Genomic DNA, 14460 nt, shown 5'->3' on the forward strand with positions numbered 1-14460 from the left:
GAATTAATTTTATTTGGAAAACTTATATTCCATCTATCTACTTCTTTTTTAAGCACTCAGGGGCTTAAAGCCACCCCAGTAAAATACAATAATCACAACAACACAACAACACATTGTCAGTTAAAGCATCGCCACATCAACGAACCAACAAAAATAGATCAAAATAATTAGATAAAACAAGACACAAAGCTGGAGCAAGCAACACCACACATCGCTCAACTGTTTTGGATTAAAAAGACGTAATCCCGTGTTGAAAAGTTTAATACCGCTCGAGAGGGCACCCTAGAAGGGGGAGATTGCATGTGCTGTGGGATAAATGAATGAGGCCAAGTGGTGCAGGACAAGGTAGGGCAATAAAGGCCTAAGGAAGCAGGTGAGGAGGAAAGTCAGGTTGTTTATGCATGGGAGTTTTACCTGGGGATCGAAGGTCACTCGACCCACACTTTTCTGTTGCAAATCTATGCACCAGCAGTCACCAAGCTCAAATCAGGAAGCATTTCAGTATCCGCCCCTTGAAATCCTGCTTTGCAATTGGCTGTAGCACTTCCTGTGAGAGAAATGTTACCCCCCTCAACTCCCCTGTCACGCACTTTGGTTTATGCATGGAGATTTCACCCCGGCTGAGCTCAGGGGAGATTGAAGAATTGGGTTATAACAGGAAGTCCTGGGATTTGTGAGAGGTGGCAGAGAGGTCATCTCTAATGGGTGGAAAACTCATGCATAACTCCAAGGAACAATCGAGTCAGACCAGGGGTGAACGTGAGTGAAAGTACCCATTCATAAATGACCTCAGTGTATGTGGGGCTTAGACCGCGAGTCTGGGGACTTTCTCAGGGGCAGGCTGGCCCTTTCACCTACCGGAAAATATCTGGGTGGTCTGCTGCTCTGGAGGGCCACTGTCAGCCAGGAGAAAAATGAGCCAAGCCCTAGTGGAACTGGAAGCATCACAGACCCACTCAGTACTGGGGGCGGGGGTCACAGCTGATTGTCCCCTGTGGTACAGCCAGGGTTGCTTGGGATTTTTGGCTCAGCGCGCTCCTGGGTTGCTTTAATGTCCCAATCTGCCCCAAGACATTCTGTTCTTCTTTGCTATTTCACATATTCTAGGTGGCAAAAATAAGGCTGAAAAAGTACCCACAAATAAACTGGGGACAGTCTTTCCAGATTCCTAACCCTGAAATCTCAAGCCTTGTGTCATGTTTCTCTTGATTCCAACCTCCCCCCTCCCTCTTGATTCTCTCATATTAAATTCTTAAAAGCATTGCTCATTCCCCAGGATAAATGTCAGGGAAGCCATGGAAACAGAAGGTCAAAGATCATGAGGAGCTGAGAGATTGGCGATCAGCTGTTACCATCCGTTTTTAAAAGCTCAATTATAGCTGGGCATGGCTCAGATCAGGGCCACGTGGGGAGGAGAATGGGAGTTTAAAGCTAAACCATCCCAAATGGTTCACTTATCAAAACTGTCCTCTCCACCCTGCTAGTAGTGAGGAAAAGGGAGATGGGTATCCAGCTTCTGCTTATCATTTTTTCCCTTCCCAGGCCGATACCAGCACAGGGAAGGTTGAGTTCAAGAGGCAAAATCTTGCTGAGGTTGAAGAATTAACTTCCCTCTCTGCTCCCTGTGCAGTCCTGATAGGAATCAGGGCTGTGCATGGCTGCAAATTGCCACAACAGCTGGGAAGATCTATTTAAAAGAGAAGGATCTGAAGCATGTAGGAAGGGAGCTAAAGTGCAAACACTTACGCCAAAGCAAAGGCCATCAACGCTCCAACCACCACAATGAAATCCAGGATGTTCCAGAGGTCCCGGAAGTACGATCCATCTTGCAGTATTAATCCTTGGTCTATCATCTGTGGAGAAGATGGAGATCAGTCACAGGATCCTGGGCAATGGAAGAGACTTAACATCCCAAAACAAATACGTTCCTGGGTGTGGGTCCTCCATAGACTATCCCACACCACCCAGTAGACCAAAAGCAAGCAAGAGCAATGTGCAAGAAGAAGACAAAAGACAGCAAATGATTTATTGTCGAAGGCTTTCACGGTCAGAGTTCATTGGTTCTTGTAGGTTATCCGGGCTGTGTAACCGTGGTCTTGGAATTTTCTTTCCTGACGTTTCGCCAGCAACTGTGGCAGGCATCTTCAGAGTAGTAACACTGAAGGACAGTGACACTGTCCTTCAGTGTTACTACTCTGAAGATGCCTGCCACAGTTGCTGGCGAAACGTCAGGAAAGAAAATTCCAAGACCACGGTTACACAGCCCGGATAACCTACAAGAACCACAGCAAATGATTCTTTTCCTCTGTGGGTGACCATTTCTGGTGCAACTCTGGTACATCCAGTGTGATGCGATTATTCAGTCCACCCCAATTAAAAGATGAAGGTTTACCTGCCCTCAGGTGTGCATCACACAGGAATAAGCAGAACCAACCCATATGCTGCTGATAGCGCAACCTACTTGATCAAATCAGTCAGATCTTCCTTGATAAAACTTTTTCTTACCCTATGGCCATTTATGCAGGGTTAATTTAGATGTTCACTCAAAGCTCTTTTTAAAAATGTGACCTTTAAAATTCACAGTCCCCTTGCAAAAGGAGAAATTCCACCCCCCACACTCGCCTGCTCCTTTGTTCCTTCGTTTCCATAGCCATTAGCAAACGCTGTTTGCATAGCTAACATGCAGCTGTGATTTTGCATGCTTCCTTGAGGGGATTCTTCAAGGTGAGGGTGGAGCAAACACAAAAGGTCGCGTTAAAGAGGCTGTTAAGAAATGCGAAGCAGGTATGCACTGGCTTCGCAGACACTTCCTGAATGATGGTTCAGCGTGAAAAACTAAAAAAAAAAAAATGCAGGGCACTTCAGCCTGGAATGTGCTTCTAATTACAAAGCATAAATGGCCTATGGGACCTGGCATGTTCTTTCTGCTCAGGATATCTGGTTTGGGACAGTCTGTTACACTAGAGGTTTTCAACCCATGGGTTGGGATCGCTGAGTCCTACCTGTTGGGTCATGAGCACATATACAGAACCACCATTTTTGTTGCATTTTTGATGCTAAGGTGCATGGGCAGAGAACAAGGATGTTATGCTCTTTTTACACAGTTGCTAAGAGGAGGAGAGGAAGGAAGGTGGCATGGTATAGCCTAATCTCATCAGACCTTGGAAGCTAAGCAGGGATGATGCTTGGATGGGAGACCACCAAAGAAGGCACTGCAAAGGAAGGCAACGGCAAACTATCTCTGCTTCTCCTTGCCTTGAAAGCCCCTTGCTGGGATCACCATAAGTTGGTTGCGACTTGACGACAGGTGCGTACATAAGAGGAGAAGCAGGTCAGCAAAGGCAAGGTAACTCAGTGGTGGAGAGGATTCTGTTTCAGTTATTATGATTAGCCATCCCCATATAACATGGAAATACCCCTATTGCACGATGGACTTCTCATACCTGGACTCATTATTTCAGATAAAGGAAAAACAGGAGAGTGGTATAATCAAACACCAAATATACAACAGACCAGGCATGTAATAGGTTGTATGTATTACAAATTACACCAACATGTGATGTTATTGTCTTAGGTTGTTATGCTGGGCTGTATATGTCTCCTGCATAAGTTGTGTGCAAGTATCAACCTATTCAACCTATTAGAGTCCACTGCTCTTAACCACTACACCATGCTGGCTAGGTCAGTCCACTGCTCTTAACCACCACCCTTGGAGGGAAGGTCTATCAGCAGCCATTAGCTGCTAAATAGCTAAATGGAGCCCCCAGGTTCATACCCATTGATGCTTGACAATCAACAGTGGAGACCTGCTTGTTAGCAACCAGGCGGGGGCCAACAGAATGACTGAACAGACAGACCTTTGTTCTTTCAATAGGGCTGTTCTTAAGTGGACAGGGCTTGGGGTTCCTTCCTCACCCCATCAGGCCATATCAAAATCCTATTTGGACAATGTCCCTGTGATGGCTGGCTTGGTAAGCCTTAGTCCTTTCCAAGTTTATGAAAATCAGAATACCAGTTTAGCTTCCCAAATACAGATCTGATGCCTAATTTTAGAAGCACCGCTTTGTGGGAGTGACATTTGAGTGATGACAGGGATGCGTGAGGGATTCTGCTAAAAAAGGGGGCACTTTGTATCCAATTTTGCCCTTCTGGAGAAACCATTTCACATTCTGTTCCCATTAAGGCCAATGCTTGCCACCCACAAAGAGGAAGTCAGAAAACTTGTCACTGTAAACTGAGATTGCACCAACACCTCACCCACTCCTTCTCCCCATCTTGCCTGATTTTGGCAGGCTCAGTGAGCATTGAGGAGAGATTGTTTGTGGATGAGATCCGCATTTTCTTCCTAAGGATCTCTTCAACATTATACCCTGTATCTCCCAACTCTCAACACTTGTACAGAACTTTGTGCATTACCACCCATCCTTGGGGTCATCCAATGAAGCTGAAGGGTGGGAGACTCAGGATAGGCAAAAGGAAGTGATGCTTCACACAGCGCATGGTTAAACTGTGGAACTCACAGCCACAGGATGTGGTGATGGATGCCAACTTGGATGGCCTTAAAAGGGGAATGGAGATGGGGCTATCAATGGCTAGTAGTCATGATGGGTATCTACTCCCTCCAGTACCAGAGGCAGTATGCCTCTTTATATCATTCAGATTCACTTATTAATACGACAAAGCCATTAAAATATTCATGTCAATTACAAGGTAGGATTAAAAGATATGATATCTAAAACTATGGCATATACAATTCTTAAATAGATAAATAAATTAGCTAAAAACCTCAGATTAAAATAACATTCTCCATTTTAGGTTGGATTGCCAAGCCTCTGCTTTATCTGACAAATTCTGTATGTAGTAGCACAGAACTTAGCTACTTGTTTCATCGTCTGGGCTGACCCTTCCCATAGGAGACTCCTCAACTTCCCCTCCTCAGAGCTGTCCTTTGTTAGATTAGAGAGAGGGGAAATTAGCCTAAGTCTTGCTTCCTCATAAAAAGAACATCTAAAGAAAATGTGTGCAATGGACTCTACTTCATTTCTTTGTATCAGTTGCTAGGCAGCACAGGCAGGAGGAGGCTGCTGCTGCTGCAGCCGTCCTGTTTGTGGACTTCCTAAAGGCAGCAGGTCAGCCACTGTGTGAACAGAATGCTGGACTTAATAGGCCTTTGGTCAGATTAAGCATGGCTCTTACATTTTATTTTCTACTGACAGGCACTCAGAGAAGGCACTATGCGCCTTGGAGCCTATGGGGCATGCATATAAGGGTGCAGTTCCTGCTTGCCTCCCCTCATATTTCTGTGAGATCTTCAAAACACTGATGCCCTGTGGTCCAGGAAACCTGCAGGGAAGTGGGGAGACCAGGAACAACAGCTCTCCCACTCCTTTTCCAGTAGCAGGGCAGTCCCAGCCTGCTTCCCCTCCTCCATGCATCTAGAATCAAAGAATCATACAGTTGGAAGGGTAACCAGGGTCATCGAGTCCAACCCCCTGCACAATGCAGGAAATTCAAAACTACCTCCCCCCACACACACTTCCAGTGATCCCTATTCCATGCCCAGAAGATGGCCAAAGTGTCCTCCCTCTTGTGATCTGCCTAAGGTCATAGAATCAGGATTGCTGACAGACGGCCATCTAGCCTCTGCTTAAAAACCTCCAGGAAAGGAGAGCTTACTACCTCCCGAAGAAGCCTGTACCACTGAGGAACCACTCTAACTGTTAGAAAGTTCTTCCTAATTTCTAGACCACTGGTTCCCAACCAGGGGTCCACGGACCCCCAGGGGTCCGCGAGAACTAAATTAAGGTCCGCGAAACAAAGTTATAAAGCCATAATAAATTAATATTTTCAATTAAAAGTTCTCTATTATAAAAATATATATTCAAATATTATTCTAAGTTTAATGTTTAACTAACAGTTATGATTAAAGTTTATTTTCAAATTCTCAGAATTTTTATTTTGAACCTTGGGGTCCCTGCACCGAACAAAAAAGTCCTAGTGGTCCCTGGTCAAAAAAAGGTTGGGAACCGCTGTTCTAGACGGAAACTCTTTTGATTTGATTTCAACCCGTTGGTTCTGGTCTGACCTTCTGGGGCAACAGAAAACAACTCAGCACCATCCTCTATATGACAGCCCTTCAAGTACTTGAAGATGGCTAACATATCACCTCTCATTCTTCTCCTCTGCAGGCTAAACATACCCAGCTCCTTCAATCTTTCCTCATAGGACTTGGTCTCCAGATGTATTTTTGTTTAAAGTCAAAAATGCTGCACGTCTTTTTGTTTAGAGAAGTCCTGCAACCTCCAGAATCGGTGTTTTCAAGGTCGGGGGGGGGGGGCTTGAGGGAAAGCATCTGCGGGAGGGAGGGAAAGAATCCCATCTACCCGCATTCTTATAGGTGCACTCCAGAGGATGCAAGTAGATCATATATACACTCATACTTTCATGAAGTGGAGAAGCCCGGGCACTCACTTCAAGACTTGCCTTGGTATCTAACTGAAGGGCAAGTTAAAAAATCAGTTGTAGATAAACAGGTGGAAGCCCAGTTCCCAGAAGATAACATGGAGAGGTAAACCAGGTATACAGAAAGGAGCAAGAAATGGAACTGATGGGATCAGAATTCTAGGAAAGGTCTTACAGAGGAAGCCAAACAGGAACAGGTAGGCAGGTAAGGAATGGTGTCTATGTGGAAATGCTCTGCTACGGAGACTAAGGATAAAACTACAAAATAGTGAGGCATGTCCGGGTTCCCAATTCACTTTCCCACAGCAGCACAGCAGCTGCAGGGAATGTTGTTTTAGAAATTGGTAGTAGTCCAATTCAGCTCGGAACGGTGGCATGGTGGGGAGGAGTGGCCCTCGCCTCCCCCCGTAACATTCTCCCAAGACACAGCTCTGAACCCAGACTTGAATTGCCAAAACGCATCATGTAGTTTGGTCCAAACAGTCTGCTGACAGGCGGTGTCGTCGTTAAGAGCGACAGACTCTAATCTGGAGAATTGTGTTTGATTCCCCACTCCTCCACATGAGCGGCGGACTCTAACCTGGTGAACCGGATTTGTTTCCCATTCCTCCAAATGAAGTCTGCTGGGTAACCTTGGGCTAGTCACAGTTCTCTCAGAACTCTCTCAGCCCCACCTATCTCACAAGGTGACTGTTGGGGGGGAGGAAGGGAAGGCGATTGTAAGCCAGTTTGAGACTCCTTAAAGTTAGAGAAAAATGGGGTATAAAAGCCAACTCTTCTTCTAATTAGCACAGCTGCAAGTTTATTCTTAAATTTTATTTTACACAATTCATATCCTGCATTTCTGCCCTCCCAAGGGCAGCCAAGCCAGCTAACAAATTAAAAATACATAATAAAATCACGTTTAAAACCATTAACACCAACCAAAACAACAAGATGCATCATTAAAGCAATTAAAACCAGAGCTAAAAACATATAAAGTAAAAACAATTCAAACATTGGCCAGGAAGGATGGATCAAGTTTTGGATGGAGGGTTGACAGCTCCGGATTAGGAAATTTGTGGAGATTTGGGGGCAGAGCCTGGGGAAAGGCAGGGTTTGTGGAGGGGAGAAACTTCAGCAGGGTATAATGCTCTACCCTCCAAAGCAGCCATTTCCTCCAGAGGAACTAATCTCCGTAGTCTGGAGGTCAGTTGTAATTCCAGCCCCTCTCCAGGCCCCACCTGGAGGTTGGCAACCCTATTTGGGTGAGACAAATGCCTGGTGTACAATCCAGAAAGCACCTTTTTCAACCAGTAGGTGGCACCGTGTAGGAAAATGTCATGGAAGAATGGCCGCCATTTTACTAAGGACCGTGTACAACACGTAGGACCCCATGACTGATTCCGCACATACTCCCTCTGTCATCTCTTACCTTGATAACCATCTCAAAGGTGAACACACCAGTGAAAACGTAGTCAAAGTACCTCAGGACCTGCAAAAATGAAAGAAAGGCTGAAGGGTATATTCCTGAGGAACACATTCACATCTATAAGTAGAAGCTATAAGTAGAAGCTGTTTTATGTGTGACCTTTGGCGCTCTCTCGGGATACTTTCAAACTTGTACAGTCAGCAACACAGTTCAGTGCAGAGCCTCCTTTCCCTATCACTGTGTTCTTTCAAGTGCTGTTCAGCCATTTTGATCTCAACATTCCCTCCTCATGAATAAAAATATCCCTTCTTAATGTGTTGCCATTCCATAAAGTACCCTAGGAGGCTTATAACTTTCTTTTTAAAAAAAAATCAGTCTCCATCTTTTAGTTTGGTCTAGGAAATTTTGGGAAATCCACAATTCAGTCACAGATAAGCAATTTAATTACATATGTAATTACATCTTCAATGATGTAAAAAGTAAAGGTCCCCTGTGCGAGCACTAGGTCATTCCTGACCCATGGGGTGACGTCACATCCCAACGGTTACTAGGCAGACTTTATTTGCAGGGTGGTTTGCCAGTGCGTTCCCCAGTCATCTTCCCTTTACCCCCAGCAAGCTGGGTACTCATTTGACCGACCTCGGAAGGATGGAAGGCTGAGTCAACCTTGAGCCGGCTACCTGAAACCAACTTCCGCCGGGATCAAACTCAGGTTGTGAGCAGAGCTTGGACTGCTGTACTGCAGCTTACCACTCTGCGCCACGGGGCTTCAGAGATGAGGGGGATATAAACATGAGCTTAAATTTGCTCACTGAAATCAGTAGGACTTAAAAACACAAAAGGCTAGATTGTGCTCCAATTCATTCATGTCAGAAGGGCAAATTAATGGGACATCAAGGGGCTCAAGAAGACAAGGACAATCATGGGTATCTAGTCATACATTTAATATACATTACTAATGATCAAATACGGGATTGATACATAGATCATAGATGCCTATAAATTCCATTCTCCCATCCCCAGAAGTGACAAACAGAACAATGCTGTCAATTGAATTTTCACGAAATAACTTAACCATTCTATGCTTCTTTCTTTGGAAAGCGTCTTGGCAGTGGTTCTTCAGCCTCCAAGCAGCCCTTTCCCCTCACAATTTGTCAAGCCATATTACGCTTTTAGTATTTTACAAACCCACAAGGATTTGCAGAGGGAAATCTCACTCCCTGTCATAGCCCTGCTCTTCAACCCTCTCACTTTCTAGAATTACAGAATCATAGATTCACAGAGTTGGAAGGGGCCATACAGGTAGGGTTGCCAGGTCTCCCCTGGCCACCGTCAGGGGAAGGGGGGGTAGGGTTGCCAGATCCAGGTTGGAAAACCCCTGGAGATTTGGGGGTGGATCCTGGGGAGGGCAGGAACCTCAGTGGGCTACAATGCCATAGAGTACCACCCTCCAAAGCATCCATTTTCTCCAGGGGAACTGATCTTTGTAGCATGGAGATGAGGTGCAATTCCAGGGGATCCCCAGGTCCCACTTGGAGGCTGGCATCCCTACATACAGGCCATCTAGTCCAACTCCCTGCCCAATGCAGGATCAGCCTAAAGCATCCCTGACAAGTGTTCATCCAGCCTCTGCTGTAAGACTACCAGTGAGGGGGAGCTCACCACCTCCCTACCTCACCACCTCACACCACAACACTGTCTCTACTTTCCTCCCCCTCACATTCTTGGTTGCTTCTCCTTCCCTCAGCTCCCCCCTCACCTGGCTCTTCCCCTCACAGCTTCTCCCCTTTCCCAGCTTCCTTCCCTCCGGCTTCCATCCCCCCGTTGCTCCATTTTTCTTCCCTCCCTCCCCTCTAGCTTCATTCTCCATCCATTCTTGCCATTCCATCTTCCCCTTCACGCCTTCTCCCCCCACCACCAAAGTTACCACAGATTTCAAAAAGAAACAGGAGCATCCATTTTGGATTACCTAGGCAACCAGACTGGTGTTTGCGGTTGCTTGTGAGGTAGTCTTGTGAGAACTTGGCATTTTAAAAAGTTTTTTTTTTTAAATTATGTCTTACTTTTTTAAAAATTGAGATTTTCATGCAAACTTGAGGTTTCTCCCCTTCCCCGCCAATCTGTAGAAACATTAATTAATTTAAAATATTTACTAGCCACCTTTCTTCGTACAGAGCTCAAGGAGGCGTACAATATTAATAAAATACATTAATTTTTTTTAAAAAAACCTCCAAATTTAAAAGCACAGTTTAGGACTGCTTTAATTACATGCAGCCCTAAATAAAGCAGTCTTCGGCTGCCTCCTGAAGAACTAAAGTGAGGGGATCCATTTCTGTATCCAACCCTAAAAGTGTGGACTTCTTGACTGGCGCTCTGGGGCCGGGTTCATAGTTAGATATGTATAAAGTTCTCAAACATATAAAAAGCCCATAAAAATTATGAACGAGTGGTCAACCTAATTCTTGCATGGAAAAGAGAAAGAAATGGCCTGAACTACCATCTGTCAGGAATCACTCCATTCTGGTCTTGGGCTGCAGACTGTCTGAGGCCCCCTGAGGTTCCCTACTGCCAGAATGGCCAAGAGCTTTGTGAGCAGAGAGAGCCTTCTGGCTGCAGAATGAACAACTAAGAGCCCCGGGGGGGGGGGACCTGTCCTGGCCTGTTCTTGTGCCAACACAGGCCTGATATATAGAAAAATAGCAAGCGAAACTTTTCATGGCATGGAAGTGAAACAGTACCACCCACTAAGGGCGAAAACGCATGGTTGCTTTAGCCTCCTTTATTCCCTGTTTCAGCCAGGATTCAGCCAGGATTGAACGCATGCGTTTTTGCAACCTAAGCAACCATGCGTTTTTGCCCTAAGTGCCACATGAGCAGCCTGATAACTCGGCCCTAGCCTGATCTCACCAGAGCTTGGAAGCGAAGCAGGGTCATCCACAGTTAGTACTTGGGTGGGAGTGTGTGGGTCTAGTGAAGTCAAATAGGTTGACATAAGCGTTTCAGTAAGGAACCAAATACCCAGAGAGGTCTGATGGTCTTCTGTACTTGTGAGGTTTTAGTACCCATGAGCATGCTAAGACTGAGCAAATTTGCTTAAACACATTAAGGAGTTTATCTAGCTGAAGAAGCCAGGTTCGGCGAAATGCACACTGATCCGGAGGTGGTGTCCGATTCTGGGCCACACCTAGTCTTCGTTCCTGGACTGCGCCTGTTTTGTCAATATCTTCTTTCTTCTACTTATGAGAAATGATGGACTTTGGGCAAGACTTGCCCCGATATTAAGTCAATGGTAGAGGACTTTGCAGTCTCCATACATTGTGATTGAGTGCCCCTACGAGGGAAGTGACTAGCCTCTCGCCCTGTGAGAGATTTGTATATATTTTTGTATCACTATATTGTCTGTGTATTTGTCTATAGGCTGTAGTTTTTGTAGGATTTAGTCTTTAGGATTCACTGTGATTGTGTATAGTAAAATTATTACTGCATAGAAATTGAGTCTACATGTTGCTTTTGTAATTACAACACAGTCGTTTCAGCATAGGTTATTTGTGTTATTTAGCTTGTTGAACTACCTGGAGGTTGGCAACCCTACTTCAGTCCTTTGTTGCCAGTGGTGACGCAAAACTGAAGGCTGGGCTCAGAGGGAGAGGAGAGGAGAGGGAGGGGGGTTAAAAATGGCAGCAGGGCCAAAGCTGTCTTGAATAATGCCGAATAAATTCAGCATTATTTGGGGATCTGCTTTTCAGCTCAATTTAATTACTGCCATTTTTTAGGTACAACCCCCCGAAAAATACCAAAAAGGTATTTTTCGGGGTGTGTGTGTGTGTTCAGCTTTATCTGATGCACACCCCTAGTCGCTTCCAACTTATGGCAACCCTATGAATTAATGACCTCCAAAACATCCTATTGTTAACACTCTTGCTCAGCCTTGCTTGATAGGAAGACCGTTAAGGAAGACAGGGGCTGCTATGAAGAGGAAAGCAATGGCAAACTACCTCTGCTCATCTCTTGCCTTGAAAACCCCATGGTCCTGGGGTCGCCATGAGTTGGTTGTAACTTGGCAGCACACAGCTATTATAATTGCCACATACAAAATTGCAGTTTAGGGACTGCTCTGTGGCTGGTCCCAAAGTTAGTGACCCTTAGCCGGCAGGCCGGCTTTTGGTGTTTTTTGTCGCGCCTCGGCCTACGAGTCTCAGTGGCAGAGCATCTACTTTGTGTGCGGTAAGTTCCAGTTTTCATCTTCAGCATCTCCAGGCAGAAAGTAACAAGAAAGACCTTTACCTGAGACTTTAGAGAGCTGCTGCCGGCCAAAGTTGGCAATGCTGACATTGATAGACCAATGGTTCATGTGTGCTTTCCCATTTGCCCTTCAACTTTGTGCCTTAAACCAGTTGATGCCGCCTACGCCCTGGCTTCTCCCCTGACACCACCCTGCCACTATCACTGCAGAGCTACTTATACAGGCACTAATTGGAACTACTTGCAAAACTGTAGCCCACGCATGCAGCATGTAACTTCTTTTAGGCCGATTTGTCATCAAGCTGAGGCGTGTTGTTTGAAAAAGCCTGGTTCTCCTCGCATCTGGGAGCAGATGACCTGAAGGACTCGGTGTTAGGCATCATCCTGGCTGCAAATTCCCAGTTTTTACATAAAACCCCTACTGCCAACAGCATCATTCCTCCTCCAAGCTAATTTGCTATTCACAACGTCTCACTAATTATTACCTTGGGGATCTGGAAAAAAAAAGTACATACCCTGAATTGTGGATAGGAAACAGAGACTGAGCATTAACAGTCTCAGCAGTACACGTTATTTTTTAATGTTTGAAATAAGGCAGCAGAGATTCTAAAGCCTTGCAGTGTGGAAAGTACAAATGAGATGCACACACACCCCTCACATCTCTCTGCTTAATTTCCCCAGTTCCATTGACTTCTTTGTTTGTCTCTACTCCTGACTCTGCTCTGTTCCTTAAGAAAACTTAGTTTGTAGTTAATAATTTCTTCTTTGCCAAGTTTTATCTTCCCCTGACAGTGAATCCCTAAGCAGAGTTACACCCTTCTAAATCCACTGAAGTCACTGAGCTTACAAGTTTGTAACGCTGCTTAGGATCCCTCTCCAAGTCTCAGGATTTGAGCCAACAATGGATTCTTAAGTTGGTAACCTGGAGGATGTCAGATGGGGTTCACGTTACACACAACCACAAAAAGGGAGATCAGACCTTCTAAGGAAGAACTTTCTGCATTAATATACCACTGTGGATACTTCCTGGTTCCTATAAAGACTTGCATGCCAGTCTGAGAAACTAGAATACAAGACATAGGCCAAAAACTCATGGTCCCTTAACCCACTTTATTCCCGGTTTCAGCCAGGATCAAATTTACCCTGGCTGGGGGGAAACTGTATGCATTACCTTGAATGAGCAGGGATGAAACTGTGTGCAAATCAATCCATGTAAACAGAAAATGCGAGAGACGTGGAGTTCCTGTTTAGCTTGCAACACTCCCGCCCCCGGTGATTGGTCGTTTCCCAGGGCAGGGAAGGCCTTCATTTGAAACAACCAATCACTGGGGTCGTGGGAGGAGTGCCAAACTAAACAGGAACTCCATGTATCCTGCATTTTCTGTTTACATGGATCGATTTGCACACAGTTTCGCCCCTGCTCGTTGAAGGTAATGTGTAGTTTCCCCCCCCCCCCCAGCCCAGGTAAATTTGGTCCTGGCTGAAACGGGGAATAAAGTGGGTTAAAAGACCATTGGAAATGGTTTCCAATTGGCAAAGGTGTCAGACAAGGATGTATTTTATTTCCCTATCTCTTCAATCTATATGCCGAACATATAATTAGGAAAGCTGGATTAGATTTAGATGAAGGTGGAGAGAAAATTGGAGGGACGAACATTAATAATCTGAGATATGCTGATGACACTACATTATTGGCAGAAAATAGTGAAGATTTGAAATGACTACTGCTGAAAGTAAAAAGAGAAAGTGCCAAAGCAGGACTACAGCTGAACATCAAGAAAACAAAAGTAATGACTACAGGAGAATTACACAACTTTAAGGTTGACAATGAGGAAATTGAAATTATTCAAGACTTTCTATTCCTTGGCTCCACCATCAACTAAAAGGGAGACTGCAGCCAAGAAATCAGAAGGAGATTGAGACTGGGAAGGGCAGCCATGAAGGAGCTAGAAAAGATTTTGAAGTGTAAGGATGTGTCACTGGCCACCAAGACTAGATTAATTAATGCCATCGTATTCCCTATTACTATGTATGGGTGTGAAAGCTGGACAGTGAAGAAAGCTGATAGGAAGAAAATAGATTCCTTTGAAATGTGGTGTTGGAGGAGAGTGTTACGGATTCCGTGGACTGCCAAAAAAACAAATAAGTGGGTTATAGATCAAATCAAGCCTGAACTGACCCTAGAAGCTAAAATGGCTAAACTGAGGCTATCGTATTTTGGTCACGTTATGAGACGACAAAAGTCACTGGAAAAGATAGTCATGCTAGGAAAAGTTGAGGGCAGCAGGAAAAGAGGAAGACCCAACAAGAGATGGATTGACTCAATAAAGGAAGCCACAGCCTTC

General features: G+C 45.0%; 1 protein-coding gene across 1 annotated transcript in view; it reads right to left on the reverse strand.

Moving 5' to 3' along the window:
• The window catches only part of CACNA1E (calcium voltage-gated channel subunit alpha1 E), a 430764-nt gene that overhangs the window by 117240 nt on the left and 299064 nt on the right, over positions 1–14460 (reverse strand). Inside the window, exons 24-25 of the mRNA XM_056844152.1 lie at positions 7877–7936; positions 1747–1853 (exon numbers count right to left, since the gene is read on the reverse strand). Of these exons, the coding sequence (XP_056700130.1) occupies positions 1747–1853; positions 7877–7936 (167 nt within the window). The remainder of the gene's footprint in view (positions 1–1746; positions 1854–7876; positions 7937–14460) is intronic.

The sequence above is a fragment of the Euleptes europaea genome, chromosome 2 (genome assembly GCF_029931775.1).
Source record: "Euleptes europaea isolate rEulEur1 chromosome 2, rEulEur1.hap1, whole genome shotgun sequence".
In the NCBI taxonomy this organism is placed as follows: Eukaryota; Metazoa; Chordata; class Lepidosauria; order Squamata; family Sphaerodactylidae; genus Euleptes; species Euleptes europaea.